The following is a 27,427-nucleotide window of genomic DNA, read 5'->3' on the forward strand; positions in this document are numbered from 1 at the left end:
CCTGACGATCGGTTACGTCAACTCCGCTCGCGCCAACAGAAGCATGAGATCGCTGATACATTAAACAAGGTATGCTTCTATTTATGAACTGTGAATAATACTAACTATTACTTATAGGTCCGAGGTCTTGCAGTTTTTATCAACGGGAGCCCTCAACGCAAAGAAAACTTCTTAAACCTCCAGTCCAATACTCAGTCACAGCTCCTCCCAATCCAGGATGTTCGTACACGATGGAACTCGACGTTCCTAATGCTCCGGCGGGCAAGAAGACTTTATACTACGTACAATTCGTACTGTGCGGACTTCAATCAACCCTATTTCGCATTAAATTCAGAGGGGTGGCGACAGATTGACTATCTACTTTGTATCCTCCAGCCTTTTTTTACATTCACCACATTGGTATGTCGTACCAAAGACTCGAGTATCCACCTTGTCTTCAGGATCTACAACAAGCTCTTTGATCATCTTGAAAGGTCAATATCTCAACTTCAGCGGAAGAAGGTTCACTGGAAACAAATGATGCTCTCTTCCCTTGAAGCTGCAAAAGAGAAATTGATCAAATACTATGGTATGACTGATAGTATTGAGGGTGATCTCTACGCAATTGGGACAATCCTAGCACCGTCGAACAAAATGCAATTCTTTTCAACAAGTGATTGGGACCCAGATCCAGAGACTGGAAAGGACTACAGAAAGGAATACCGTGAGAGTCTCCAGTCACTTTTAGAGAGGTATCGCCAACATGTACCATCAGATATGGTTCAGTCTGATAGCCATTTAATGACAACCGAGTCAGAGCTTGAGAGGGCATGTGGGCGTGATCTTTCAAAGGGATCAACTGGTCCGCAATATGACGAGCTCACTAAATATCTCCAGAGTGGTAAGTTAGCACTAAGTCTATATGATCATAAAACTAATATTCTTAGATACTATCGATGGTTCAGCTAGACTCTTCTGGAAGAATCATCAAAGAGAGTTCCCTATTCTTGCCCGCATTGCCCGTGATATCATGTCAATTCCAGCGACTGGTGCTGGAGTTGAACGTCTTTTTAACTCTGCCCGGGATATATGCCACTACCGCCGGGGTTCATTAAACCCAGAGACTATTCGCGATATCATGTTGTATATGTGTACAACAAGATTTGACTTGAAGGAGGAGCAGCGGCTAATTCTGCAAGAGTATCTTATGGATCATGAAATGGCAGCTTCAGCTGAAGCACTTGACATCCAGACACACTCCTTCGACGCTATCAGTGATGATGAGGAAGATGTTGAGGTACATCATGATATACCACCACTCTTAGCAGTTGCTGCCGGGAAGCGCCCTATGGTCTTTTCTGGTGATGAGGAGGAATCTGAAGGCGATGAACTTCCGGAGATAGATAAGGGCAGGGTCTCCGTGTCGCCTGACCTACCTGATACACAGCATCGTGTATCAGGTAGGATGCGGAAGAAATCGAGACTACTGGATGGGTATATAACTTAATAGTTTAACTCTTGAGAACATACTGTATAATAGATATTATCACTGCAAATGTGAGAATTGAAGCCCTATTCAAACATGAAACTATGACCTATGATATGCACTCAATCCTCTTGTAAGGCTATACAGTAATAAATCTTTAGCTTACAATTACAAAAGAATACAGCCCAATTCTACATAATTTATGCAATTACCCCCAAGTCACGTTTCTAGCATATTAGTCATAGTTTTCGCACCTCAGGGGCACCTCAGGGTTACCCTCATGAGGTGCGGTGCTCAACCTACCGCACCTGAGGGTCGGAATCTTTGAACCTACACCGCCCAAATGGAGGTGCAGGTGCAGGGTCGGTAGGGTTACCCGAGGTGCAGTGCCAGGTCTAGTCCTTTCTAGTCTCTAGATCTAGGTCCCAATCACTTATTGAAAAGAATTATATTTTGTTCGACGGTACTAGGATTGTCCTAATTGCGTAGAGATCACCCTCAATACTATCAGTTATACCATAGTATTTGATTAATTTCTCTTTTGTAGCTTCAAGGGAAGAGAGTATCATTTGTTTCCAGTGAACCTTCTTCCGCTGAAGTTAAGATATTGACCTTTCAAGATGATTAAAGAGCTTATTATAGATCCTGAAGATAAGGTAGATACTCGAGTCTTTAGTACGACATACCAATATAGTGAATGTAAAAAAGGCTGGAGGATACAAAGTAGATAGTCAATCTATCGCCACCCCTCTGAATTTAATACGAAATAGGGTTGATTAAAGTCTATATAGTACGAATTATACGTAGTATAAATAGACTGCGCCAAAACCCGCAAACCCGCAAACCCGAAAAAACCCAACCCGCAAATGGGTCGGGTTTCGGGTCGACTTTCATAACCCGCAATGGGTTTCGGGTTTGCTTGGGTAACCCGCGCGGGTTTGCGGGTTACCTATGCGGGTTACTAAACAGTGCAAACATAGGAAGAGTCGTATCTACATAAATTATGCATTTCTTACCTGTATCTTGTTGTATTTCCTTTTCACCTTAAGGGGGTAAAAGCTCCTACAGCCCGCTCTAATTCCAATATACCACTACTATTTCTAACGGCTGTCAGAAATTACTTATGCGTGAAAAGCCACTTTACCTATACTATTTCTGACCGCGGTCAGAGATAGTAGTAGTCTAAAGGGAGTTTTCAATGTATAGATAATTTCTGACCGCGGTTAGAGATAGCAGTAGTCTGAAGGGAGTTTTCAATGCATAGATAATTTCTGACCGCGGTCAGAAATAGCAGTAGTCGAAGGGTGCCTTAGACGTATAAACAAAACCGCCGTAGATTACTGTATTTTATTAGTATAAATCAGCATTTTTATACACTTCGCCATGGCTTAATTGGGAAAATTATGCAGCCGCGGGTTTTTGCGGGTTGCGGGGCGGGTTGCGGGTTGGTCGAGTCTACCCATTCTCGGGTTTTGGCGCAGTCTACCTGAGGGGTAAACCTAATTAAACCTCATCGCACCTCGGTACACCTCGCTACACCTCGGGGGTAAACCTAAATAAACCTCACTGCACCTCAAAGTAACCCTCAGGTTGAGAAAATATTATAATCAGAACAGCTAAGTCTAACAACTGGGAAGTTTGAACTCAATTCATGATATATCTGTGTTAGATATTCTTAATTCTCTAAGACAACATGATAGAAGAAGATTTGACGGTTACAATAATATCAAAATAAGGTGATTTTGACAACATCTTAAAGTTCTTTACACAAAACTGTAGTTATGCCTTTGAAGATACATAAGGTAAACAGCATACTCGATATATATATCTGCAACTTTACATGCTGTTTTGTTAATAACCCTTATTGACCACTTCCAACGTCGAATTTCTTTGTATTTATTTAGAGTTTATAGGTAACAATACCTACTGTTTACTTTTACATAAGTATTTGTTCATAAATCCTTATATTGATAGAGTATTCACTGATATGGCTTCAGGCTGACGGAACAGGTGTAAAAAACAGAGATGAATCATCCATTTTATCCAGCCAAAAGGGGTAAGGTGTCAGAAATTTATGCATATGCGGGTTGATGAGGGTAACCCTGCACCTGTGGGCGGTGTAATGCCAGGTCTAGGCGTTATGGACGGGCACTCGAAAATCCAAATAGCCCAAGGCCCACCGTGGACGGGCGATGGGCACCTCCTAGGTGCCCATGGACGGGCGATGTCGCAGTCTAACACTACCTAACAAAGATTTACTCGCATTCATCCGCCCACAGTTCAGTAATGAACTTTACCTGGTAATCCCAAAAATAGGGTTTGTAACTATCAGCAGATAACCCACACTTCGATCAGACAATGGGGTGGGGTCGGTCGTCGGCAGTCGGTAGTCGGCAGCTGGCAGTTGGCAGAGCTGATATTACCACGGGGTTCACGATCGCTTGTTCATCAGGAATCGACAATTCGTATCCTACAAAGTCAAGGGTCGGCTGTTGAATAATCACGGAATCACGGAATCATACCGCTCCTTTTTGCCTTCCCAAGTCGATTGCCTGTCTCACTTTAGGTCCAAATACCCACCTCGCTCCTAGAGAAGCCCTCCCCGTATTTATTGTTCTTGAACTACCCTTGCTTATTTTTCGGTGGGCCAATCTTTGTTCTGCAATATCCACAAAGCCCTCGGGTGAACGATTCATAACTGTTGCATAGCTATGGAGACATTCCCAACTTCAGGAATTTTGGTCGAGGCCAAGGGCTTTGATAACTTCGGGGGATGGGTTCTGGATTCGCAGTTTGAGCTCGAGATGGGCTCACCTTACCTGCTGGCCCATGGTAATGGCAGGCCGGTCGCTGACGCTTCCACTGTTATCTTTGTTCAGGTGGCCGGTGTTTACAATGTCTGGGTTCGCACGAAGGACTGGGTTCCCGGCCATCATCCGGGAAGGTTTGTCCTGAAGATCAACGAAAACCGCCTCAGTACTGAATTTGGAGCCAACGACAAAGATTGGAATTGGCAAGTCGGAGGCCGTGTCGAGATACCAGCGGGTGAAACGAAGCTTGTATTGCACGATCTAACTGGATTCTGCGGACGCTGTGATGCCATCTTCTTCAGTCTCGATGACACGCCGCCACCCCAGGCAGCAGATGACGCAGCACATGCCTGGCGCCAGCGCCTTCTTGGTCTGGATAATGGGCCTGTCGATGCAGGAAACTACGATGTTATCGTGGTTGGAGGTGGCGTTCCTGGAGCTACCGCAGCCCTAGCAGCGGCCCGCCTAGGAGAACGTGTTGCCCTTATTCAAGACCGCCCATTTTTAGGTGGTAACGCGAGTGTGGAAATTGGTCTCCATCCACGCGGATGGACGTGCCCGCTAATTGAGGAGCTTTCACAACGCACTCGTAATGGTGATCTTCAAGCAATCAAGTTGCTTAATGCCGAACAAACTGCAAAGGTCTTTATGGAGCACACTGTCTACAACGCCATCACCGTTGACTCGTCTATTGTCTCGGTTGACGCTCGCGATGCCCGTACTGGACGGGAAATTCGTCTCTCTGCGCCAGTTTTTATTGATTGCTCTGGAAAATCTATACTTGGACTTTTCTCGGGCGCGGAAACCCTTTTCGGGCAGGAGTCGCGGGCTGAATATGACGAGAGTCTAGCCCCTGTGAAGGGAGACAATATGCATCACGGCAACACTTTGTTTTTCCGCACCAGAATGACGGAAAACCCTGTTTCCTTTCCGGATGTCCCATGGGCTAAAGAAGTGGCGAAAGACTTTTCTGACCTGCGTGGTCAGTTGCGGAAGCCAGGCAGTGAGAATGGACCTGGACCTGTTGTCATTTCACCTGACGCAAAGCCCGACCCAACTCTCGCCTACCGAATGAAAGGGCCGCTCACCCACTTCTGGGAGTATGGCCAGTGGCTGGATCCCTATACCCAAGGTGAAAACATCCGCGACCACCTTCTCCGCGCAGTCTATGGCACATTCTCTAATGTGAAGACGATGGAGCCCGAAACCTATGCCAACCTTGCGTTTGATTGGGTATCATTTGTCCCTGCACAAGGCGAGTACAAACGATACAAGGGCGACTATATCCTCAACGAGAACGACATTCGCACACATAAAGTGTTCCCTGACGCTGTAGTGAAAAACGGAGGAGCATTTTGCCTACACTACCCTGGCGATGAGAAGTATGACTTCCGTCTGAAATTCTGGGAGTGGGATGAAAGAGACAAGCAGCCCTATGACATTCCATTTCGCTGTCTCTACTCTATCAACATCTCGAACTTGTTGATGGCAGGGAAACACATGAGTGCTACCCATGTGGCAGGCTCAAACACCAAGTTCATGGCCAACGGTGCACAACATGCCATCGCTACTGCAGCTGCAGCTCACCTATGCAAAAAGTACAATACGACACCCAGGGGCATTTACGAGAATCACTTGACGGAGCTACAAGGCGTAATAAGGACCATCACTGGGCCTAATGTGACAGAGTCCATTAACCACGAAGACAAAAAAATGTTGGCTGGGCTATGATACGCCTTCTGTATGCAGTTCTACATATTTGAGATCTTGGACATTTTCCGCCGGACGTAAACTTCCTAAATTAACCATTCACTATATCTTGGCTGCATTATAGGCATGCCTTTAGTCACTCGGGTGTAGATAGTACTTTGACTGTCTTCCTACGGAGTACAGAGTAGGAGGAATCGACCGGGAAACGTCCCCGTATCCATATCTTTGAGAAAAGCATTTGAGAGGGTTCCAACAGCGATCACGGTAAAAGCCGATGGATATCCAAGTTGTAGTAACGGCTGGGCTGGGAAAAGAAAAGCAATGGTCGGAAGTGCTGCAGTCTATATCAGGAACAGACCTATAAGCTATATAGTCTTGCTGTTTTGTCGATTCTTCCTTGTGAATAGACTTCGGCAGAACCCATTTTGGGTCGGAGTGTCCGACCCAAAACCCAACCCATTGGGTTTTGGGTTCCGCCCTCTATAACCCAACCCAACCCAAAACCCAATGGGTTAAACCCAATAACCCAATAATAACCCATTTGAACCCATTTTTGCATAAAAATTCACAAAATTCATAAAATCCAAGTCTTGGCATTTTTAAATATACTTTTTTAATAGTATAAAATGCTTTTTATATAAATTTGTTTTTGTTTTGAAATTGAGTTACTATGCTAGATATATATATATTCAAATCTTTGAATTTCAACCATATAATTTTTTGGTTTGTTTTGTTTGCACTATATTGGGGCCCCAATGGGTTACCCAATGGGTTTTGGGTTATGAGCTATAACCCAAAACCCATCGTTGGGTCGAAGCAATGGACCCAAAACCCATTTTGGGTTGGGTTGGGTTGGGTTGGGTCCGGGTTAGAGTGGGTTGTGCCGAAGTCTACTTGTGAAACGAACCGAAGCCATACTGAAGGACAATATATAGATACTATAGAAATCATTATATAAACGGCCGTTGTTGAGATATCAACTTGTAATTTATCGCATTTACTATGTGTTTGGGGGCGGCTCCGTGGTCTGGCCGGCTCGGTAGTGAAATACGTTATAAATCGGTCTGCTTAGTAAATATATCATTTTTAGCGCGTGATATCTTAGAACCTATCAGAAGGATATCCATGAATATACCGACCCATATATCTTATCGTAAGGCAGAAACTGACTATAGGCCATCTAAAGCTACCTGTATCGTAGCCTAGTAGACTTCGGCAAAACCCATTTTCGGTCGGAGTCTCCGACCCAAAACCCAACCCAACCCAGAACCCAATAACCCAATAATAACCCATTTTCACATATAGTTTATGGATTTTTATAAGTCTTGGCATTTTTTAACATACTTTTCTAGTAGTATAAAATGCTTTTTATATAAATTTGTTTTTGTTTTGAAATTGAGTTACTATGCTGTTAGCCTGTATGTACATATATATATATATTCAAATCTTTGAATTTCAACCATATAAAATTTTTGTTTGTTTTATTTGCACTATATTGGGGACCCAATGGGTTACCCAGAGGGTTTTGGGTTGGGTTGGGTTGGGTCCGGGTTAGAATGGGTTGTGCCGAAGTCTATAGCCTAGGCCGATAGATAGCGATATACTCTTTGATAGTGCATATATTATAGATAGATCTTAATAGAAATAGATAGGTACGACAATATATAGTAAAAATTGATATGTATAACGTTCTCTAACTGAATTGACAAAGTCTGCTCTTTTGCCAGTCTAACTAACTATACGGATATAGCTGATTGAGCAATATATATTTCCCATCCCCAGAACCTACTAGAACCACTCCTGGTAGCGTCTATTGTTCCCAATACCATGGTTATAGCTCTTGGAGATAGCGAGGCCGCTCCTAGGAACCCTACCATGGGCCCTAAGGTCCGGGAACTGAGTGATACCGTGGGTTCAAAAGAGGAGAGCGCCATAGGCCGTTCGATTAAGACAAAACTCCAAGATATGGTGTGCTCATAGTTTAGCTTTGACCCACGCTAGGCTAGCACTTCCCACAGTCATCGCAGCACCCCCCAACTGGGCAGCCCCATTGACAACTACAAGGCCACTCCCTCCTGTACCAGCACTCTGTCCTATAGCCATCGAGCTCCCGGCTGCAAAATTTCCGATCCAACTATGAGCGGCAGCGGCTGTAGAACCTATACTTCGTAATGAATGGTCGTTCAAGCCTCAGGGCGTGGGAAAAAGAACAGATTCTGTTGATTTCTCCTGCAATATTGGACATACCTGCTTGGATGCCGCCCGATGTGAATCCCATACTCGATAGAACTGGGGCTGTTACGAGGCCAGGAACAGCGATAACAACGACACCAGTGGTTCCGACAACAGCGCAGGTGGCTAGAATAGGGTTTCGGGCTCCCCAGTTGGCTGCCTGCCGTATTTCAGCGATAAAGTTAGAGCCTTTGCAGTACATAGAAAGTGTATATGAACCTGAGCTGTTAATTTAGCGGACTCCTCAAGTGCAGGCTTGCCGTAGGTTCCGACAATCTTTCCACCCTCCAATCCTGTTCGCACAATTCTAGTACCTCTAGAGATAACATCCTCCGGAGAAAGATTTCGGAAAGCCATGGATGAGCTGGATAGTTACTAAGCCTTCAACTCAAATGAATGAAGCCGTGATCAGAGAAACATGAGTTGAAATCCGGCTTGTGTGGTGTCTGTTCATGACGAAAGGTGTGCCTTTCTCGGGCCTACGTAACTCCGGACTAAGCACTGGAATTCCATCTACTACAAGTAAAGCTTGACTTCTAGATTGCTTATCTTTTATTGACCTTTCAAAACTGGCAGCGGCCATCACATTACTGGTCTCTTTCAAAGCCTTTGTCGTGGTTTCGATATGCCATTGTGTCCCAAACTGCATTCAGGGTCACCGGACGCGAGACATTAATACTGCCAGAAAATGAAGGCAGTGTATATCTAATTTCGAATATTACTGTAGGTTCATTCTTTTGTCCACAATCCTATCGGGCCTGGGAACGCATGAGCTGACCATAGGAGCTGACCTCCTGAAACTCTTTGCTTGAATCCCAGGATCAATTTTTGCCTCTGGAATCTAGAGGAGTAATTCTGAGAGCGATCTGCTCAGGTTCTGTACCTCCGGACTGCCTCTGGTGCCTCCTCATCCAATCATGTAGAGCTAAGGCTGGATGTTCTGAACCGCGTATCACCTATACAATCATCACAAAGTCATCACACAACACGATTTCTTTTACTAGCTATTTTCCACTTTGTATACTTGAGAAGCGGTCATTCCGGGATTTTATGACTGACCTGCCTTCTAATTAGCAACAAGCTTTGATGTCAGAAAGGCCGAAGCAACTCAAAGGCTTGTGGGGCCGCAGTTTCAAACAGCTAAATACCCGTGTCCAATCGGCCTTCTGGAGAACCACAAGTTCCCCACTATCCTGTGGTCGAGGGCCCGCTCCCGAAGTTCTAGAAGACTTTCAAGTTCGCGATTCAGAATAACCTCATTAGATAACATCGGCTATTCATGTCTTTCGATGTGAGTCATCTACCACTCTAACATAGCCAGGAGTTCTCACCTGCCTATCTTTCGAAGAATGCTTGCGTCGCCGGAATCGCGCATAACCAATTTCAGCCCATGACCTTTGCAGTTTCAAGACCCACGATCAGAGGTTCCTAGTCCGAGACAGATAGCAGCCCAAGAAATAAGCTACAGGAAGATGAGCCTCTATGAAAGGCCATGCTATCCTTTCTCCGTACCCAACCCGGACCATCTGGGGGTGAGCTAGGGCGTGGTATTGGGTATGGTAAGGCTCAATCAATTCTGCATTGGGTTATGTCTTGGCGATAAAAATTACAATCATCACTCTAGGCCAGTCAGCCAGTCGAGCCATAATTCTCCTTTACTGTACGGTTTTTTATTCACCCAACCACGACGCGAAGACTCAGATGAACTCTGCTTCCCCCCCCACCAAAACAACCGGACGACGGACGACGGGTACCCATCCTGTGATTTTGGCACCTCCCACCAACCATCCAACCCTCCTTGACAATCTTGAACCAAAAAAGCAAGCGGAGATAAAAGGCAAATATTGGAAATCCCCCGCGCGGGCCACGTAAAGAGATTTTGAAAAGAGGGGTGATGCAGGTATGAGTTGTCCTGCAAGACGTTAGGCCACGTCAGATTTACAAAGTACAAGGCAGTCTTACCTGCGTCCCTCTTATGAAAGAAGATACCTGCTTGGCGTATCCAGTTTATCTTTCCCTTCGCTAGACAATCACAACCACCCATCCCTCCATGCAACTGTCCCCGTTAGAACTATTTATACTACTTTAAGGATCACCAGAGCTACAAATTCTACAGCTTTCTCCTTTCACGATGATTCACCGCGGAAATTGGCGATCTCGGGGCAATACGAACAACCGAGGAGGACCCAACAGCTTCAGAAAGCGCAATCTGTCGGAAACATTATGTGTGCACTTTCAACGTGGCAGGTGTCACTACGGTGAGAGGTGCAGATTCTCGCACGATGTGAATAAGGCTTCCGACTTCAAGTCAAATCCGGCTGCATACCATCCCACAACCCATGATCTGGACGCTCGGAATCAATACTTCGACTGGAAGAGACTTCTTAGAAATGGGATCTTATGGCCTGGATATTCTCGAAGGGAACATGAAGAGATCGTTCAATTCTGGAACGGGGCTCTTGAAATTCTTGACAGTGACAGCAGAGAGAATCATCAATTCCTCGCCAAAGATCTCGTGGACGACGATCTTCATGGATATGATTTTATCCTGGCAACTGCAGATGCAGACAATCCAGAGGGAGTGCGACATATTCCAACTTACAACGAGCTATTTCTCAAAGTCATTACCCATACTTCTCTCTTGAACTGTCTTTCTGTCGATTCATTTGTTGGCACTTTGTACACATCCTTTGGTGGTACGAATGGAGATCGAGCAATCAGATATCTGAGAAGTGTCTGCCGGAGCCTAATGTAAAGAAGAGGAGACCAACGAAAATGTACCGGTTATCTCCCTGGACATGATCAAGTTACTGTTGAATACCCTGTATCAACTTTTGTCAAGAGTCCGATGCGCTCGATTCCATGATGAAATTCCCGCATTGCTCGACCTAATCCGCGAAGTGGGCTCCCAAATTACCGAAACATGCTCGAAGGCCGATATTGACGGACTTGAAAGCAGAATAGAAGTCATGCAGAGCCTGATCGCTAGCGCAAACCGCAGTCTTTTTACACCCAAGGTATATGAGAAAAATCCCCAGAAGAGTGGATCGGCCCTTTCTTCTTTTCCGCTGGATATGCAAACCCCTGGTGGGAGACACGACAACGACCTTACAGAAATTTCTCAAGTTCAGATCCTTCCTACTTATGGAGAGATTGTCAGCGGCAATTCAGAATATCTACCCTCTACCAACTTCCTTCAGCCGCACTTTCTCCCCAACCCTTTGCAAAGATACATTGACTCAACATTCCGGCTCCTGCGCCATGATATCTTCGGCTCAGCTAAAGATATCCTTCGATATCTGCTGCAGCAGAATGATTTGACACGACTTTCATATTTCTCAAGCAAAGATAGCGGGGCACATCTCTATCTAGGAGCACAGATCCCCCAAATATTTATCAATGAGAGAAATGAGCTCGAAGCGACCGTGTCCTTTGCTAGTCCACTACAAGTCCGCAAAAAGGCATCCAATGAGCAATGCAGATGGTGGCAAGACTCCAATCGACTAGAAGAAGGAAGCCTAGTGTGTTTCTTGACCTCCCAAGAAACTCACAGGAGGCTTATTTTCCTCGAGGTCACTGTGAAGAATGCTTCCAAGGACCGAGCCCACCAGAACAAGAGCAGTCTTGTTTCTGATAGGTTTTCACCTAGTATTACGGTCAAGCTTGCGGCATGTCTACAACAAGAACTGATCCTCCTAGGCCAGCTTTACAGCAAGAAAGTCACCGGTATTCTGGTCGATTTCCATGGCCTAATCCCTGCCACGTTCGCCCCTATCCTGAAAAATCTTCAGCGAATCTAACGCGAAGGAGAGTTGGCATTCCAAAAATGGATCTTGCCATGCCATAAGGATGATGAAGATAGTCACAGCATACCCCCACCGGCATACGCGCGTAATCCAGGGTTCATCTTTCCTCTGACTTCGATCACAACTGTTGGAGCCGAAAAGGTTACATTGGACCCGAGTACCCCTGAATCTATTGACCTCTTGAAGCTGCAAACTCAAACTGGTCTCGACCAGGGCCAGTGCCAGGGACTTATCGCGGCCCTCACACGAGAGTATGCCCTCATCCAAGGCCCACCAGGCACCGGAAAGTCCTATCTGGGTGTTAGGCTTGTTCAAGTCCTCCTCGAGATCAAGGAAAAGGCAAAGTTAGGCCCAATTCTTGTGATGTGAGTACTGGTTTCATTTCTTCTTGTATCTTTACTAACGGGAATTACAGCTGCTATACCAACCATGCCTTGGACCAATTCTTAAAGCATCTTCTTGATGTTGGTATCCAGAAAATCATACGTATTGGTGGCCGCAGTCAGGCCACTGAGCTTGAAGGCAAGAACCTTCGCGTTGTCAGTAAAGACATTGGGAAGACGAGGGTAGAGTCGCAAACCCTCGGCATGTCCTACGGGGGACTTGAGGACTGCATGAGGAGTGCTGGATATGCAATGAAACCTCTACATCAGTCTCAAAAAGGCCTGACTTGGGCCGCGATGGAGCATTTCTTGCGCCGAAAATGGCCTATTATACATGAACAACTGAACCGACCAGACATAGAAGGATTCACAACTGTCACTGATGATAAATTACTCAACTGGCTTAAAACCAAATCGATGAAAACCCAGAAAGACCAGAATGAGAGTGGAGTTGACGATGTGCGCTTGGAAGGCCTCACACGCGCTGCGAATGAAAATATTCACAGTCTCTCGATACCGGAACGCCGGGTTCTTGCAATGAGCTGGTTTAAACAGTGGCAGGAAATCGAAACCGCTTCGCTTTTTGAGTCTCTTGATCGCGCTGCAAATCTTCGCCGAGACATTAATGCAGTCCATGAAGAGGTCAACCGCCGAGCATTGATTCAAGCAGATGTAATAGGAATCACGACCACAGCCCTTGCGCGCCATATTGAGACACTGCGTCGAGTAGGAACAAAGGTCATTATATGCGAGGAAGCAGCTGAGGTAATGGAAGCCCACGTCATCTCAGCCCTGATGCCAGGGGTTGAACACTTCATTCAGATTGGGGATCATCGACAGCTGCGACCACAGATTCAAAATCATTCACTTAGTCTTGAAACATCCACAGGAAAGACATGGCAGCTAGATAGAAGCCAGTTTGAGAGACGCGCTGTTGGTGAGCCAGGTCTCAAGCCAGCCCCTATCGCACAGCTCAATGTACAGCGAAGAATGAGACCTGAGATCTCGCAACTTATCAGAAGCGTCTATCCAAAACTCGAGGATCATGAAAGCGTGCTGAATCTACCCAATGTTGTTGGGATGTGGAACAATCTCTTTTGGCTGGACCATCGATGCGATGGAGATTCAAGAGATGACGGCAGCCGTGTTAAGTCTCATAGCAACCAGTGGGAGGTTGATATGGCTACTGCTCTTGTTCGGCATCTTGTTCGGCAGGGAGAGTACAAGAGCACGGATATTGCCCTCTTGACACCCTATACCGGGCAGCTGCGGAAGCTCAGGGCATCGCTAGCCAAAGATTTCGAAGTTTGTCTCAGCGAGCGGGACTTGGAGACCTTAGCCGCGGATGGACTTGAGAGGTTCGAAGATGAATATCCTGAGTCAAATGGTCGCAAGGCATTCGAGAAGAAGACGTTGCTCCAGACGCTCCGCCTTGCTACCGTCGACAACTTCCAAGGCGAGGAGGCAAAGGTGATCGTTGTCTCCCTAGTCCGCAGCAACTCAAAGCACAAGGTTGGATTCCTACGTACCGAAAACCACATCAACGTGCTCCTCAGTCGAGCTCAGCACGGCATGTATCTCATTGGAAATGCTGAAACATACCTCAATGTCCCAATGTGGGCCGATGTCCACTCTCAGCTCGCCCGTGCGAATGCAGTCGGCACGGAGTTGGCTCTCTGTTGTCCTCGCCATTCAGACACGCCTATTCTTTGTTATGAACCTCACGATTTTGAGAGGAAGAGCCCTGAAGGTGGGTGTAGTCTCCAGTGTACCCGTCGACTCGAGCGATGTGGTCATCAATGCCAGGCTAAGTGCCATTCGGCGGTCATGCATGAGGGCTTTGCATGTGGGAAACCTTGCCCACGTATCCGATCAACCTGTGAGCACGAATGTCCCAAGCTTTGTGGTGAAGATTGTGGCCCTTGCATGGCGAAGATTCAAGACGTGGAGCTTCCTTGTGGTCATATCAAGGAAGCTGTCTTTTGCCATCAGATGTCTAACTTGAAAGTCATTAAATGTGACGTAAAGGTCGAAAGGAGTGTTCCTAAATGTGGCCATAAAATTCAGGTTGGCTGTTACAAAGACGTCACGTCCCCGATCTTCTGTTGCCCTAAGCCATGCACCGACATTCTCAGCTGTGGCCACAACTGCAATGGTTGCTGCGGAAATTGTCTCCAAGAGGTCCATGACGGAAGAAGAGTATTTAAGCACCCGAAGTGCACGAAAATATGTGACCGCCCCCACGGTGTTTGCAATTATAGGTGTCCCAAGATATGTCATAATGAGGAGAGCTGCGGTTACTGCGAGGCAGAATGCGAAGTAAGAATCCTAGAATCCAGCATCTGGTCATCGTATCGGAGATATTAATCATATGTACAGGTTAGATGCTCACACTCAGCGTGCGACTTGACCTGCGGAAAGGCATGTGCACCATGCATCGAAAGTTGCACCTGGTCCTGCAAACACCAAGGCCCCTGCTCAATGCCTTGCGCAGCAATATGCGACCGGCTTCCTTGCAATGAGCGATGCACTGAGATCCTCAAATGCGGCCATCAATGCCCGAGCCTCTGCGGGGAAGACTGTCCGAACAATCTGTGTCAAGAGTGTGGCGACAAGGGGGACGCGCGTGTCGACTTCCTTGAATGGAAAACATATTCCGAAATCAGTCTCGATGAGACTCCTATCGTCGTGCTTGGATGCGGCCATTTCTTTACCAGTGAGTCCGTTGATGGGTTGGTTGGCCTGGATGAAGTATACACGAAAGACAAAGATGGAAAATTCGACGGTCTCCGAGATGTCTCTTCTTCTCTTGCCAGTGTCATACCATCGTGCCCGGACTGTAAGCAGCCCATTCGCCAGTTTGTGACGAAACGTTACAACCGTGTTATCAACCGTGCTGTTATGGATGAGACTTGTAAAAGGTTCCTTATCAAGGGTCGCACAGACCTTGAAGGCCTTGAATCGCGTCTGAATGACATTGAAGACAAGCTCGACTCTAAGCAAGGGTTGGTGGGGGTGGGGGACACTGAATTACGGCTTAAAGCACGATATGCAGCCTGTGCACGCCTTGCGACGGAGGCTTTAGCTCTCGGCAAAGCCATGGGGGCCGAGAATCGGCCGATGAAACGGCTCATGGATGCGATTGCCATCTACCGGAAGTCACCAAGGGACGATGTAGTCTCCCTCTCAGCCCGAATGGAGGCGATGAATATAGCAACACGAAAATCCGACAACCAGATCACCCTCGGCGCACGGTTAATTCACATTAAGTCCAAAGAAGTCATATTTAGCGATGCCTTCAGAGTGATAGATGCAAGCGGAAAATCTGCAACACCACCAAGGCTCAGCTTTGCCAAACCATCATCCTTGACTCAAGTACTGAAGGATTGCCGAGATTTGATAACTCAAGCCAATGAAGGAAATTTCTCCCGCATCGTCATCACGGCGACCATCTCATTCGCCAAAATCGCCCAGCTGGATGCGTGGTATCACCGCTCTCATCCAGGGGAAACAACAAGCGATCTACATCTCGAAGGAAAAACCGGTCTAGAAAATCTCGAAGATCGCTTTCAAACCACCCGCGATCTCCTCGCGGCTGCGTTAAAACTATGCGATGAATTGAGGAACTGTCCTGAGCTCCAACAAAAGGTCCAGGAGATGTTCCGCCTCTATGAGGGAACTCGATACGAAACAGTCACTTTAGAAGAACTTCAATCAATCAAGACTGCCATGGTTAGTGGGCGAGGAGGAATTGCGACTCACTCTGGGCACTGGTACAATTGCGTCAACGGACATCCGGTGAGTAAATTTCCCATTCCTCGAATTGTCCCAAGTTACCTTTGACGAGCCAGATAAGCTAAATATTTCGTTCTATAGTTTGCTATTGGAGAGTGCGGTATGCCAATGGAGCAAGCTCGATGCCCTGAATGTGGAGCACCTATTGGAGGTCAAAATCACACAGCCGTTGAGGGCGTTTCTCGAGCGCGGGAAATGGAGTAGATGGAAATCATATTATGTTTCGATTCTGGTAGAATAATACATGTTTTCTTTTTTTCCCCTCATACTGCACACGAATCTAGACTCAGATGTTCGTGAGATTAAGCTATCAGTCAATGTTAGTTTAGAGACTGCTGGCCCTTTGTCCCTTTACGGATGCCTACCACCCGAAATTAAAGTACACCTGGATTTTAATATAAGTGCAAAGGTTCGCTCCAAGAGATTCGCTATCCTTGGAATGCACTGACACATCAGAAGGGTAGATGAAAACAGAGAAGCCGTGAAAGGGAAAGTTGGCGGCTCCCAGGGAGGCCAGGGACAGAGGAGCTGTGAAAGAACGGGGGATATTCATAACCGTAGCTGCTGTAGGGGAACCGAGGAATAGTATTATTTCAACTGCGGGCCATTCTCCGCGAATCCAGCCCATTTATACTGATTTTACGTGAGAAATAAATCTATAATACATACACCTCTGTACACGATGATCCTACTACATGTGAGGATATGTCCACCGTTGCTTCTTGCAAATTTATCGATTTACTATATCAGGAGTTTAACATCTACTACTATCTATCTATTTGTCTTTTCTTTGCTTTCTACGATGGTAGCTGTTCAAGTAAACACAAGAAATCTTTTCGAGATTTTGCGACCTTTCCGTTTTGGTTTGAGTATTTGTAATTCATATATAGCAAATTATTGATGGAACCATTGGATGAGTACTGCATTTCTTGAATGATAGGAACTTGATTAAACACTCCGGAATTCAATATCTTCAGAGGTGCCATCTCTATCGCGCAGATAGGAACCCGGAGCAGCTTGTTTTCCCTCATCCCATGGTATATATCACATTCTTCCGTCCATGTATTCTTCGAATTCTAGTAGAACGTAACATGTCTAAATTTCTTTTCAAAAAGCCCAAATAGTACTGAGTCTGTTTAGCCTACCGGAAATTCCATAGTTTTGAAGGGCGTACCTAGGTAACACTATGTGCTTACATATTCTGTGGAAATAAGGGAGTCTTGTTTCAAGAATTAATACCACGGTAACCTGGATTCAATGATACAAGGTAGGCCCCGATCTGGAAATCTTAACCGCTCCCTTCCTACTACGTATGTAGTGAAAATTTGGACCCGGCGGAAGGACATTAGCCGCAGTCCACTGCGGCTTGCCATTACCCGCTTTCCCAGGTTTGTTTTAATATGACGTAATCTTGGATTGATGTCTAGTATCTTGGGAACTTTTTGTGGTCGATGAAGGGTTAACAAGCTGGAAAGCTATTTAATACCACGATATCATATCGGTAATATTGACCCTTGTTTACAAAATTTGTACTCCGGATTTCTATTTTCAACAATCAGCCTCTCTGCACAACAAACGAATTCTCTTCAAATTTCCGTTACTATGGAACTATCACTCAAAGGGCAGACAGCACTTGTTGTAGGTGGCGACTCTTCAACAGTATAGGCTATGCACGCTGACAATTATTTGACCTAGACTGGTGCCTCCATGGGCATCGGAGAAGCCATTGCTCTCGCGCTGGCTGCGAAGGGTATGAATATTGCGCTACTGGCAAGGAGTAAAGTAAGTCTTGCACATATGGGAGGCTTGTAAATTTGTGCTCATATAAAACAGGACAAGCTGGATACAGTGAAGATGAAGATTACGAGTAAATATCCGGACGTCAAAGTTAGCGTATTTGCGATTGACATTCAAAATCACACGAATGTCGACGATACAGTTCGAACTGTCGTCTCGGAGTTGGGTGATATTGAGATCCTAGTCAACAATGTTAGTTTATACTTTCTCATAGGGTCGGTGATTTGGCTAAGCTGATAACCTTTATAATAGGCTGGCCTTGCACTTGGTGCACCGGCGAGGTTCTGGGAGCTCCCAATCGAACTTGTTAACCAAATGAACGGCACTAATATTGCTGGTGTTATGTATACCACTCATTCTGTCTTGAACAGGAGCATGTGGCCAAGGAAGCGAGGCACAATCGTCAATGTTTCGTCCGTAACAGGACTTGAATGCCCGCCCTTCGATGGCGAGGCAGTCTATCACGCAAACAAAGCCTGCCTCGAGGGATTTAGTAACAGCTTGCGTTCGGAAACAGCAGGGTCAGACATCCGGGTTCTAGTGCTTCGACCGGGCTGTGTCGCAAGCCATTTCCACCTTCAGCGAGTCAATTATGACCCGAAGGCTATGGATGAATTCTTTTATGGTTATGAGCCACTTGTTTCGGAAGATCTAGCCGACGCAGTAAGTTACATGATCAGTCGACCTGGAAGGACCTCGATCAAAGCGCTGGACTGTGTCCCAACCGCCCAGAGATCGCTTACACGCTTTGATCGAGAATGGAACTCCAGACGGGAAAAGAAGGATGAGGCCTGATCTACGAAATTTGTGGACCTCGATGGAATCGGCTACGAAAATTGGCAAAGTTAGAAATTAAGCTCATAAAAACCCTAGCCTATAATCCTAACGATATTTCCTTGAACTCTAATTATGCTTGCGTCTCCAACATGCTCTATGATTTCCCCTGACGTATACTTCGATTATGAGTCTCAAGAGCATAGTCAATCTAACCACAAGAATCCACCCCAGGAATTTTTGGCAGGGGCCCTCCATATAGCAACCACCATGTCCACATATTATCACTTTTATGCCGATAATTTTGGCCTGCATTGGAGCTGTGGAAACATGTGGGGTGCAAGTGCCTACAACCATGGAACCTTCAACAGTATGCTTACATAATCAACAAGCGCGAGATCCCGAGGTCGACCAAATGTGGATTTAAAACTCCAGTTCAACCTTTCTACGCTGATGGCATCAATAGTACCTCAATACTGTGCACATATATGTGGAGGACTGAGTAGGAATACTCTGCTGTCACTCCTAAGAGACTAATGAGCTGTTCTTTATTCTGTTAACATTCTATTCCCGCTTTCTGAACCATGTCAACCCCAGAGAAACGGCTGCGAGTGTCCGTTGCGTGTACACCATGTAGAAAAAAAAAACGCCGAGTAAGTAACGACTAGGTACAATTTCCGTGATGTTTCTGACCGAACACATGAATAGTGCGATGGTCTAAAGCCAGTATGCACCCTTTGCGATAAGGCAGGGCGGCATTGCGAGTACCCTCATCATCTTGAAAAGAGAAAGTCGGTATGGGGAAACGAACCAAGTAAGCCAATACTAACATTAATTTAGACCGCCAACAAAGTGTTATATTCATGCATTGCATTCCAGAATCGCTCTCCTGGAGCACCAGCTTGCACAGTCTCAAAAATTATCTGTTCGTCCTTTCTCGACTCTCGACATGGCTACTTCTGTAGAGGGATCAGCAAAGTTCGACCAGGAGATGATCAGAAGCCCTTTGAACCCTTCTTCTGAAGAATTCAAAGGCCTTGCGCCAAATCCTAGGTTGTCTGACGCGTACGGTCACCCACGCTTCCTTGGAAAACGCGGCGATCTACAAACAGACAATGCCACGTCCACGCAGAAGGCGCATTTACAAGGAAGTCCCCCTCTTCATTTTCAATCGGACATACGAGATCAACTTTTGGAAGATTTTTTCGTTTGGCAAAATACTTGGCCTCCTTTGGTCCATGAACCGTTTCTTCGAAAAGATTTCTCCGAAGATGGTGCAAATGGCTATTGCACACCTTCAGTCTTATCCGCAATACTGTCGCTAAGTTCTCAGTATATTGATGAGCATCAGCTTCAATCATGGGACTTACAAATGCATACCTTAGTGAGGCATGCTAAGGATTCAGTGTTTGACCAATTAGAACAGCCGAGCCTTTCACTTGTCTTGACAGTAGGATTGCTTTCTATGAGAGAGTTGGTAATTGACAATCTACCCTTGGCATCTCAGTACATTAGTAAGTTCGCCAGGCGCCCTTGGTAGCTCGGCCTTTCTGATCCAATCGTGTTTTTTTTTTTGCTGTATCTAGGCATAGCTCTCCGACACGCTCTGTTTTTAGAGCTCCATATTCAGGGACTTAGTGGTCATGATGTGCCAAATGAAAAAGACCTCGGGGAAGCTAAAGCACTTGCGTGGCGGGGTATCTGGATGCTGGAGAAGTTCGTTTCTGGTGATTGTTGAGGTGAAGTTCATATTGCTAACACTACTTAGGCACATCGCAGAAATTTTGGGTCAGCCAAGTGCTATCCGTGAGTGTGATATACAGCCAACGCCAGTCCCAACCGTTCCTGCCGTCGAATATAACCCGTGGCCAACTCCAAACGATCCATTGAAATTAACCTCCCATAGCATGTCTAATTTCCAATATGCCTGTGACTTGCTACATTTGGTATCGCCGGTTCTTGATGAGATGTAAGTTTCAAAGTGCGACAATATAGAATTTGATACATAAATTTCCTCTATATAAGTTGCTGACAACTTCCAACTAGTTATGCATTATCAAGCCACCTGAGCCTTGAGGATAAGGAATATAGAGCGACACAGACGCACGTTGCTATGTCTGAATTCTATAATAATTTACCCAGTGCGCTTAGGTTACCATCAACTACTACCGTTCCACTACCGCCACATATCTACCAATTTAAGTATGCAACTCTGTGAGAGAATGACCAGCCGAATGGACCATCTCTAATGCGCTTTACAGTTTGCAATATCACACCTTGAAGATTATGCTCCATCGATCATTCATTCAAGGAACTCCGTCTACGAATACGTTGAACGGCCCTAAAAATCCTCACACGGTACATTTACAATCTGCCACATATTTTGCTATCCGCATCACCTATATTATCAACTCTTATAAAAAGTTCTTTCCTCTGGTAGGTTACGCCTTGTTATCTCTCTTGTTTTAATGCTCCCCGTTACTTGAGGCTGGGACTACTCTCAAATGCAAGTGTTAATATCAATACAGAACCGCCTATCTCCCTTTACAGTCCAAAGCCTAACGATATCATCCCTGATACATATTCTCAACATCAATTCCAATGACACAGGCTTGGCACAGCGATCCGAAAAACTTCACAGGTTGAATGTCCACGTCCTGAGTAATATGGCCTTCACAACCAAGTGTAGTGCCCGTGCAATTAGGTTCTTGAAATCTGCTCGAGGAGACTCTATCAATTCCATTCTACAGCCTGATGCTTGTGGGGTACTTGGGATATCGTATGAAGAAGAACCCGAACGCCTTCTGAGCACGCAGGAGACCCAAATACAAGGGACACCCCAAATGTCAATCTCCATGCCTAGCAATGATGTTTTCTTGGATGAATTCTTTGATTGGTATCAGCTTCCCTTGAATGATGAGTTGTTGTTCGATGGAATGTTTCCGGAATCAATGTGGAACGAAATGGGAAAGCAAAACGAGGGGCAGTCTTGAGGCCCGAAAGATGTGAATCAATGGTCAGCCCCTTTCTTATGACTTCTTTCAGTTTCCCCTGGCTTGGATAATTCCACCCCGGCGAAATAGTGTCCTAGTTAGTCAAGTTAACTAGTTGATCAGAGAATGCTACATTCATGCTATTTTGGAGTGAATGTAGTCATTTTACCTCCTTCTTCTTAACCACCTACCATACCACTAATTCACTCTCAATTGTCTGAAGATTTAGTAGAATACGATTGTGTAACGGATAAAAGATCCTTAAAACATGAAAACAAAATTGTCGCTTAACCTTATCGGCTGGGCCACGAGAGTGGAGCACCACTGGTTCGTTGCTGACCCCATGTGATCAAAACGGGGTATAGTGATAGGTAACCTAGGACTCCCCTGGATCCTGTTTTGCTCTGACAAGAGTTAGGCTTGTCACGTCGAGGCAATACAATCTGTTCCTGTCTCCTACCATCGTATCTTACCCGGTTGATAGACCGTACACCTGAAAACAGTATACCTTTACAAAGTAGAAGTAAAAGCGTATTTGATCTCGAAGATAGATCCCTATTAAGGAAGGCCTCTTAGTTTAAGAAGCCTCCTAATTGATTTCTAGGCCTATAAGAATAGATAAAGTACCTCCCTCTACTGCTGATACTACTACTCTACATAATAGATTGGTTTTAGAACCACGTATATAGGCCTTATAAAGATATAGTAGGTATAGAGAGGTAGGGTAGAAATTGAATAGATACCCTACTAGATAGATGATTTTGTATATTTAATTTATTGGAGTTTTGGTTAAGATATTTATATTTGAAATTAATACAATTGGATCGGTGGCCGGTTCGCTTCTGTGGCCGGCTTGCTAGTGAAATAAGTTAGCTTAGATAACTATATAATTCTGATTACGTTGATTGCGGAATGGCAATAGCCGCTTATGCGGATCGGTATTATCCTGTTTATAGGGAATCCGCGGAGCTACATTACAACATTCATATGCCCCACTGCCATGGTAGGTGGGTTGTTCGTCTATACTGGGTTAGAACAAGAGTACGATTTCCGTAAGTGGAAACTATAAGCGCCCGTTCGACAATCGTAAGCTATCATGGAAAATCGGATAGCTATGAGAGATCTCAGGCTACGTTATTTAAGAGAATTGATTGCCTTGTGAGCCATCATTGTACACCAATCAACCTTTCATTCGACACCAAGAGGAGGTTGATCTAGAGATACTGGATAACAGGACCTTGAAATACGGTAAGCATTGAAAAGAGCGAAACCATCTGAAAGGAACTACGACTAGACTTCTTAACAGACATTTATCCGAGTTCATTACGCGGCATATCATCGAAGATGGTTCAAGTCCCCACTCTGAGAATTCCTGGATCTGGACAGCAAATTCCTCAAGTTGGCTTTGGTCTATGGAAGGTCCCTCCACAGGAAGCCAGTGAAGTTGTCTACCAGGTGAGAACCCATAATTCTAGCTAATTAGTATCATAGGATAACTGATAGATGGTCAGGCTATCAAAGCTGGATACCGGCTTTTTGATGGAGCATACGATTATGGTAATGAACGAGAGGCAGGACTGGGGATCAAACGCGCTATTGAAGAAGGCCTCGTCACACGCGAAGATGTGTTTGTGACCACTAAGTTGTGGAATACATGCCACGAAAAGTACTATTGGCCTGTATTAAAAATTGGCTACTGCTAATTGTCGCATCTTCTAGGGAGCGTGCCATTAAAGTTGGCGCAGAGCAAGTTGACGAGTGGGGTCTCGGATACATCGATATGTATCTCATTCACTTCCCCATCGCTCTTCAGTACAACCCAGAGTGCACGAGAGTGAGTAGCATCATTTTAATTATGAATGATTAGTGATTAACTCTTATTCGCTATAGGGATGGTATTATGATGGTCAAAAGGAAGTGAAGCTAGAGATGACCCCAATAAGAGACACATGGGAGGCTCTCGAGGAATTGTATAGCCGGGGCCTCGTGAAGAACATTGGAGTTTCAAACTTCAACTCACAGGCAATCTTTGATATCTTCACTTACGCAAAAGTCAAGCCATCAATGCTACAAATTGGTACGTGGCTTTGGAATTTCGCACGTGTATTTACTGTATTCGAGAGAATGGTTGGCTATATAACTGGACTGACGATTATACTTTTGTTCTATAGAGCACCACCCTTATCTTGTCCAGCCCACTCTTGTTGAATTTTGCAAAGACCAGGACATGTTGGTTACTGGATACAGCTCTTTTGGGCCACAATCGTTCTTGGAACTTCCTTCGAGTTTCCCCACAAAGGCTGCTCAGACTCCTACGTTGTTTGAGATCGATTTGATCAAGAAGCTAGCAACAAAATACAAGAAGACGACAAGCCAGATTCTGTTACGTTGGTCTACTCAGCGTGGCCTTTGTGTGATTCCGAAGAGCACGAACGAGGAGAGGATGAAGCAGAATTTGGATGTGACAGGCTTTGACATGGAGAAGGAGGAGCTTGATCATATCGCATCCTTAGATATGGGACTCCACTTCAATGATCCAGGCACCTATCTTCCAGGACGACCAGTGCGTTTATTTACCTAGAAACTTTATGCTACCTTAGGCCAAGAATGGATATTTTCCTCAGGGGATCAACATAACTTGATACAGCAATTTTCAATCAGAATTTGTTTCCATCTAGCAAAATGGCCTTTAAAAAAGGATATATCCTCCAATATTCAAGAAAATTGGAACTTATTGGGCATTAAATACAGTCTATACCAGTCGAGATAGCACATCAGATACAGTTTACAGGCAGTGACTAGCAGGATCACAGCGCATTGGCGCTTTCCACAAAAGTAGCGCACAATCTGACCAATAGACAAGCTTTGATAAATCATGTTATTTAAATAATCTTACTTCTGTCGAACTTTTACAATATGCAGTCTTGTAACGGATCATACTCTCGTCCTGTTGCACTATATCTGCGAACATAGAAACAATTACATGAACTATCGTTCTAAAGATATTGACTTAGCCCGTAATTCGCAGTATGTAGTCCACAAAGGAACGCAAGTTCTGCCATAATTTGTTAATTGGGAAGTATATTCATGTTTTCAATATTTAGATAGTTATATTGAGTGTGACACTACACAAACGTATTCCCCACCAAATATGTCAAGTTTTGTCCAAATGTCATTCACTCCGTATACTCGACATGATTGGAGGAATCTTGTTTCGCCTCTCCATCACCAAGACCTTCAGAGGTATCAAGGGCAAAACTTGACAGTTCAAGCATGCGGTGGCGGTGCTGCTTGCTCAAGACACCTCGCGTTACTCCACCGTAATCAAACAGGGAGTCAAGGGCTTCCAGACTAAGCCCTGCAGTTTCAGGAAAGAAGAAGTAGATAATGGGAATGAATGTTGCGTTGAGCACAGCGAAGATAACGTAGGTTCTGCTGTGATATTAGAATATTTGATATTGCAACATAAGATGAGAGATGTAGCATACCTCCATCCAATGTTTGTCGTGGCAACAGGAGTAATCATAACCACAAGGAAGGTAAATAGCCAGTTACTCATAACCGATATGGAAACAGCTCGGCTTCTTGTTCTAAGATTTGAAATTTCGGCGGGGTAAAAGAAGGGGATTGCGAGAAACCCTTGCGCATAAAAGGTGTTGAAAAGGAAGAAGCAAACAACTGCGACGATACCCATTGTAAAGCTGCCAGCGGTGCCAGGTCTTTCCGTCACATACCAAATAGCACCACTAAGAATCATCATTGAGATCATCTGCCCAGTGGCACTTATCAGAAGCAGGTTTCGGCGACCAAATTTCTCAATGGTCCAGATAGGGATGAGGGCTGCTAGGAGATACTCCATTCCATTGAAACCTCCTATCAGTAAAGACGAGTGGTGACTCAAACTGACTGAATGCTCCAAGACGTAGGAGATATAGTATGTCAAAACATTGATGCTGCCAAGTCATATTAGCCATGGACATACCAAGAATTATGCGCCTTCGAAGATCAAACTTACCCACTAAGCTGTTGAAAAGCCATAACACCGAAGCAAATAGTTACACGCCTCCAATTTTGCATCTTTCCACCGCCAAATAGTTCAGTGTATGAGAAATCTCCGTCGGACGCCATTTCAATCTCCCTTGTTTGAACAATCCGATCGTATGATTCATTAATCGTATCCTCATAGTTAGATATAGAACCAGAAGGCTTTGGTGTGATCCAATGAAGTACAGCTTTAGCTTCTTCGTTTCGCCCTTCAGACACAAGCCATCGAGGGGATTCAGGAAGAACTGCATCGCAGGGTTAATGCTGTGCATCACTGAATAGAAATCCAGGCTATCTAGAGGACTCACCAAGCACAAACAACGCCATGATAATTCCAAATACCATTTGAAGGGCTGGATTTCCTTTATATTAGCCATTATTCTTGCAGAAAGTCGAATGATCGCCGAGGTTATTACCGATTGGAAGCCGAAACTGTACATCAGTTTGGTAATTTGCACATCCATAGTCGACCCTATTCAACTCTTAGGAATTCCAAAACGTACGCAGTATACGATCCACTTACCAATAGGCGATGACAACCCCCCCACACGATAAGCCAACCATTGAATGCAGCGACCTTTCCACGCTCCTCAAATCCTGACATTTCGGACGCCCACACAGGAATTGTTGAAAAGTTAATACCATTGCCCTATAGGTAGCACGAAATGGTTAGATATCCGGCAGCATGCAGCAATATCTCAATTCACGGAAACACTTACTATGCCAGTCACGATACGACCCACGATGAGTTGCGTCATGTTCATCGATGCAGTTTGCACAGTAGCGCCAATTACCATAACTGATGTTCCACCGATCATGCAGAGGCGCCTTCCAGACGCTTCCCCGGCCAAGAAAACGAATACAGCTCCAAGAAAACAACCGATCTCGTATATTGCTACAAGGAAACTCGTGTAAGTATCCACCATCGCGTCTTTGGACTCTGCGCAACATACCAACCATTAAACCCAGCATTGCTGCCGAAGGGTCATTGAATGTAAGGGTAAAAGGGGTACCCGGCCCACCGATGAGACCTGCCATTACTCCTTGATCATAGCCAAGTAGCTTTCAAACCAACAACCACTGGTCAGCATCGCATCAAAATGAGTGCTTACGAAAGGTAACTATTTTCTGTACCAGCATTCCACACCCAGCCGTGAGTGTAACGACGTTGATGACCGAATGGCCTTGGCCAAAGAGGGCATGTTGCTTGGGGCTTCGGAGTCTCATGTTTGTGAAGATTTAAAAAGCCGTCGTGGGCTGACCAGCTGAATTTAAATAGATGCAGAGGTTTGTCAGTTTGTGGAATGAAACCTCTCATCTTAAAAGCATTTGGGGGAGGGGAGGCACAGAGTATTAATCTATATAATTACACGATTAGGATATGTTCCCTGTCGAAGCCATTCCCTTCCATACCAATACCCCGGGTTTCCACTAGAATTCTTCTCTACGGAGAATGCGGGACTATACCCGTATAGGCAATACCAGGCGCAGATGAAACTGGGGTAAATTTTGACGAAATTTTCAATGGTGTATGTGGAAGCCCACGGTGAGCCATAGATTACTGATTCGGGTAACAATACGCGACACTTTTCCACGCACCATCGCCCCGCCGAGCTAT

General features: G+C 45.2%; 7 protein-coding genes across 7 annotated transcripts; 5 read left to right on the forward strand and 2 right to left on the reverse strand.

The window, feature by feature from the left end:
- Nucleotides 1-4,176: 4,176 nt before the first annotated feature.
- On the forward strand, nt 4,177-6,006 carry N7487_000944 (uncharacterized protein; the record flags this gene model as incomplete). Its single annotated transcript, XM_056868692.1, has 1 exon — nt 4,177-6,006. One exon carries the CDS (start codon nt 4,177-4,179, stop codon nt 6,004-6,006), a length of 1,830 nt encoding a protein of 609 aa, XP_056733476.1.
- Nucleotides 6,007-7,959: 1,953 nt separating this feature from the next.
- On the reverse strand, nt 7,960-8,574 carry N7487_000945 (uncharacterized protein; the record flags this gene model as incomplete). The annotated part of the gene is made up of 3 exons (XM_056868693.1): nt 7,960-8,144; nt 8,233-8,377; nt 8,437-8,574. The coding sequence occupies 3 exons, from the start codon at nt 8,572-8,574 to the stop codon at nt 7,960-7,962; spliced, it is 468 nt and encodes a 155-aa protein (XP_056733477.1).
- Nucleotides 8,575-10,348: 1,774 nt separating this feature from the next.
- On the forward strand, nt 10,349-16,405 carry N7487_000946 (uncharacterized protein; the record flags this gene model as incomplete). Its single annotated transcript, XM_056868694.1, has 6 exons — nt 10,349-10,949; nt 10,975-11,943; nt 12,025-12,388; nt 12,439-14,725; nt 14,786-16,204; nt 16,283-16,405. 6 exons carry the CDS (start codon nt 10,349-10,351, stop codon nt 16,403-16,405), a joined length of 5,763 nt encoding a protein of 1,920 aa, XP_056733478.1.
- Nucleotides 16,406-17,803: 1,398 nt separating this feature from the next.
- N7487_000947 (SDR family oxidoreductase) lies at nt 17,804-18,793 on the forward strand (the record flags this gene model as incomplete). Its single annotated transcript, XM_056868695.1, has 4 exons — nt 17,804-17,839; nt 17,897-17,983; nt 18,035-18,190; nt 18,251-18,793. The coding sequence occupies 4 exons, from the start codon at nt 17,804-17,806 to the stop codon at nt 18,791-18,793; spliced, it is 822 nt and encodes a 273-aa protein (XP_056733479.1).
- A 2,645-nt stretch (nt 18,794-21,438) lies between these two features.
- On the forward strand, nt 21,439-21,765 carry N7487_000948 (uncharacterized protein; the record flags this gene model as incomplete). The annotated part of the gene is made up of 1 exon (XM_056868696.1): nt 21,439-21,765. The coding sequence occupies one exon, from the start codon at nt 21,439-21,441 to the stop codon at nt 21,763-21,765; it is 327 nt and encodes a 108-aa protein (XP_056733480.1).
- A 1,344-nt stretch (nt 21,766-23,109) lies between these two features.
- N7487_000949 (Aldo/keto reductase) lies at nt 23,110-24,346 on the forward strand (the record flags this gene model as incomplete). Its single annotated transcript, XM_056868697.1, has 5 exons — nt 23,110-23,220; nt 23,277-23,431; nt 23,485-23,599; nt 23,656-23,842; nt 23,937-24,346. 5 exons carry the CDS (start codon nt 23,110-23,112, stop codon nt 24,344-24,346), a joined length of 978 nt encoding a protein of 325 aa, XP_056733481.1.
- A 595-nt stretch (nt 24,347-24,941) lies between these two features.
- Nucleotides 24,942-27,036, reverse strand: N7487_000950 (uncharacterized protein; the record flags this gene model as incomplete). The annotated part of the gene is made up of 8 exons (XM_056868698.1): nt 24,942-25,197; nt 25,254-25,718; nt 25,781-26,054; nt 26,118-26,162; nt 26,371-26,458; nt 26,529-26,704; nt 26,763-26,871; nt 26,944-27,036. The coding sequence occupies 8 exons, from the start codon at nt 27,034-27,036 to the stop codon at nt 24,942-24,944; spliced, it is 1,506 nt and encodes a 501-aa protein (XP_056733482.1).
- Between the last annotated feature and the right edge of the window lie 391 nt (nt 27,037-27,427).

This window comes from Penicillium crustosum, assembly GCF_028827405.1.
Source record: "Penicillium crustosum strain IBT 35664 chromosome Unknown utg000001l_segment0_segment0, whole genome shotgun sequence".
NCBI classification, from domain to species: Eukaryota; Fungi; Ascomycota; class Eurotiomycetes; order Eurotiales; family Aspergillaceae; genus Penicillium; species Penicillium crustosum.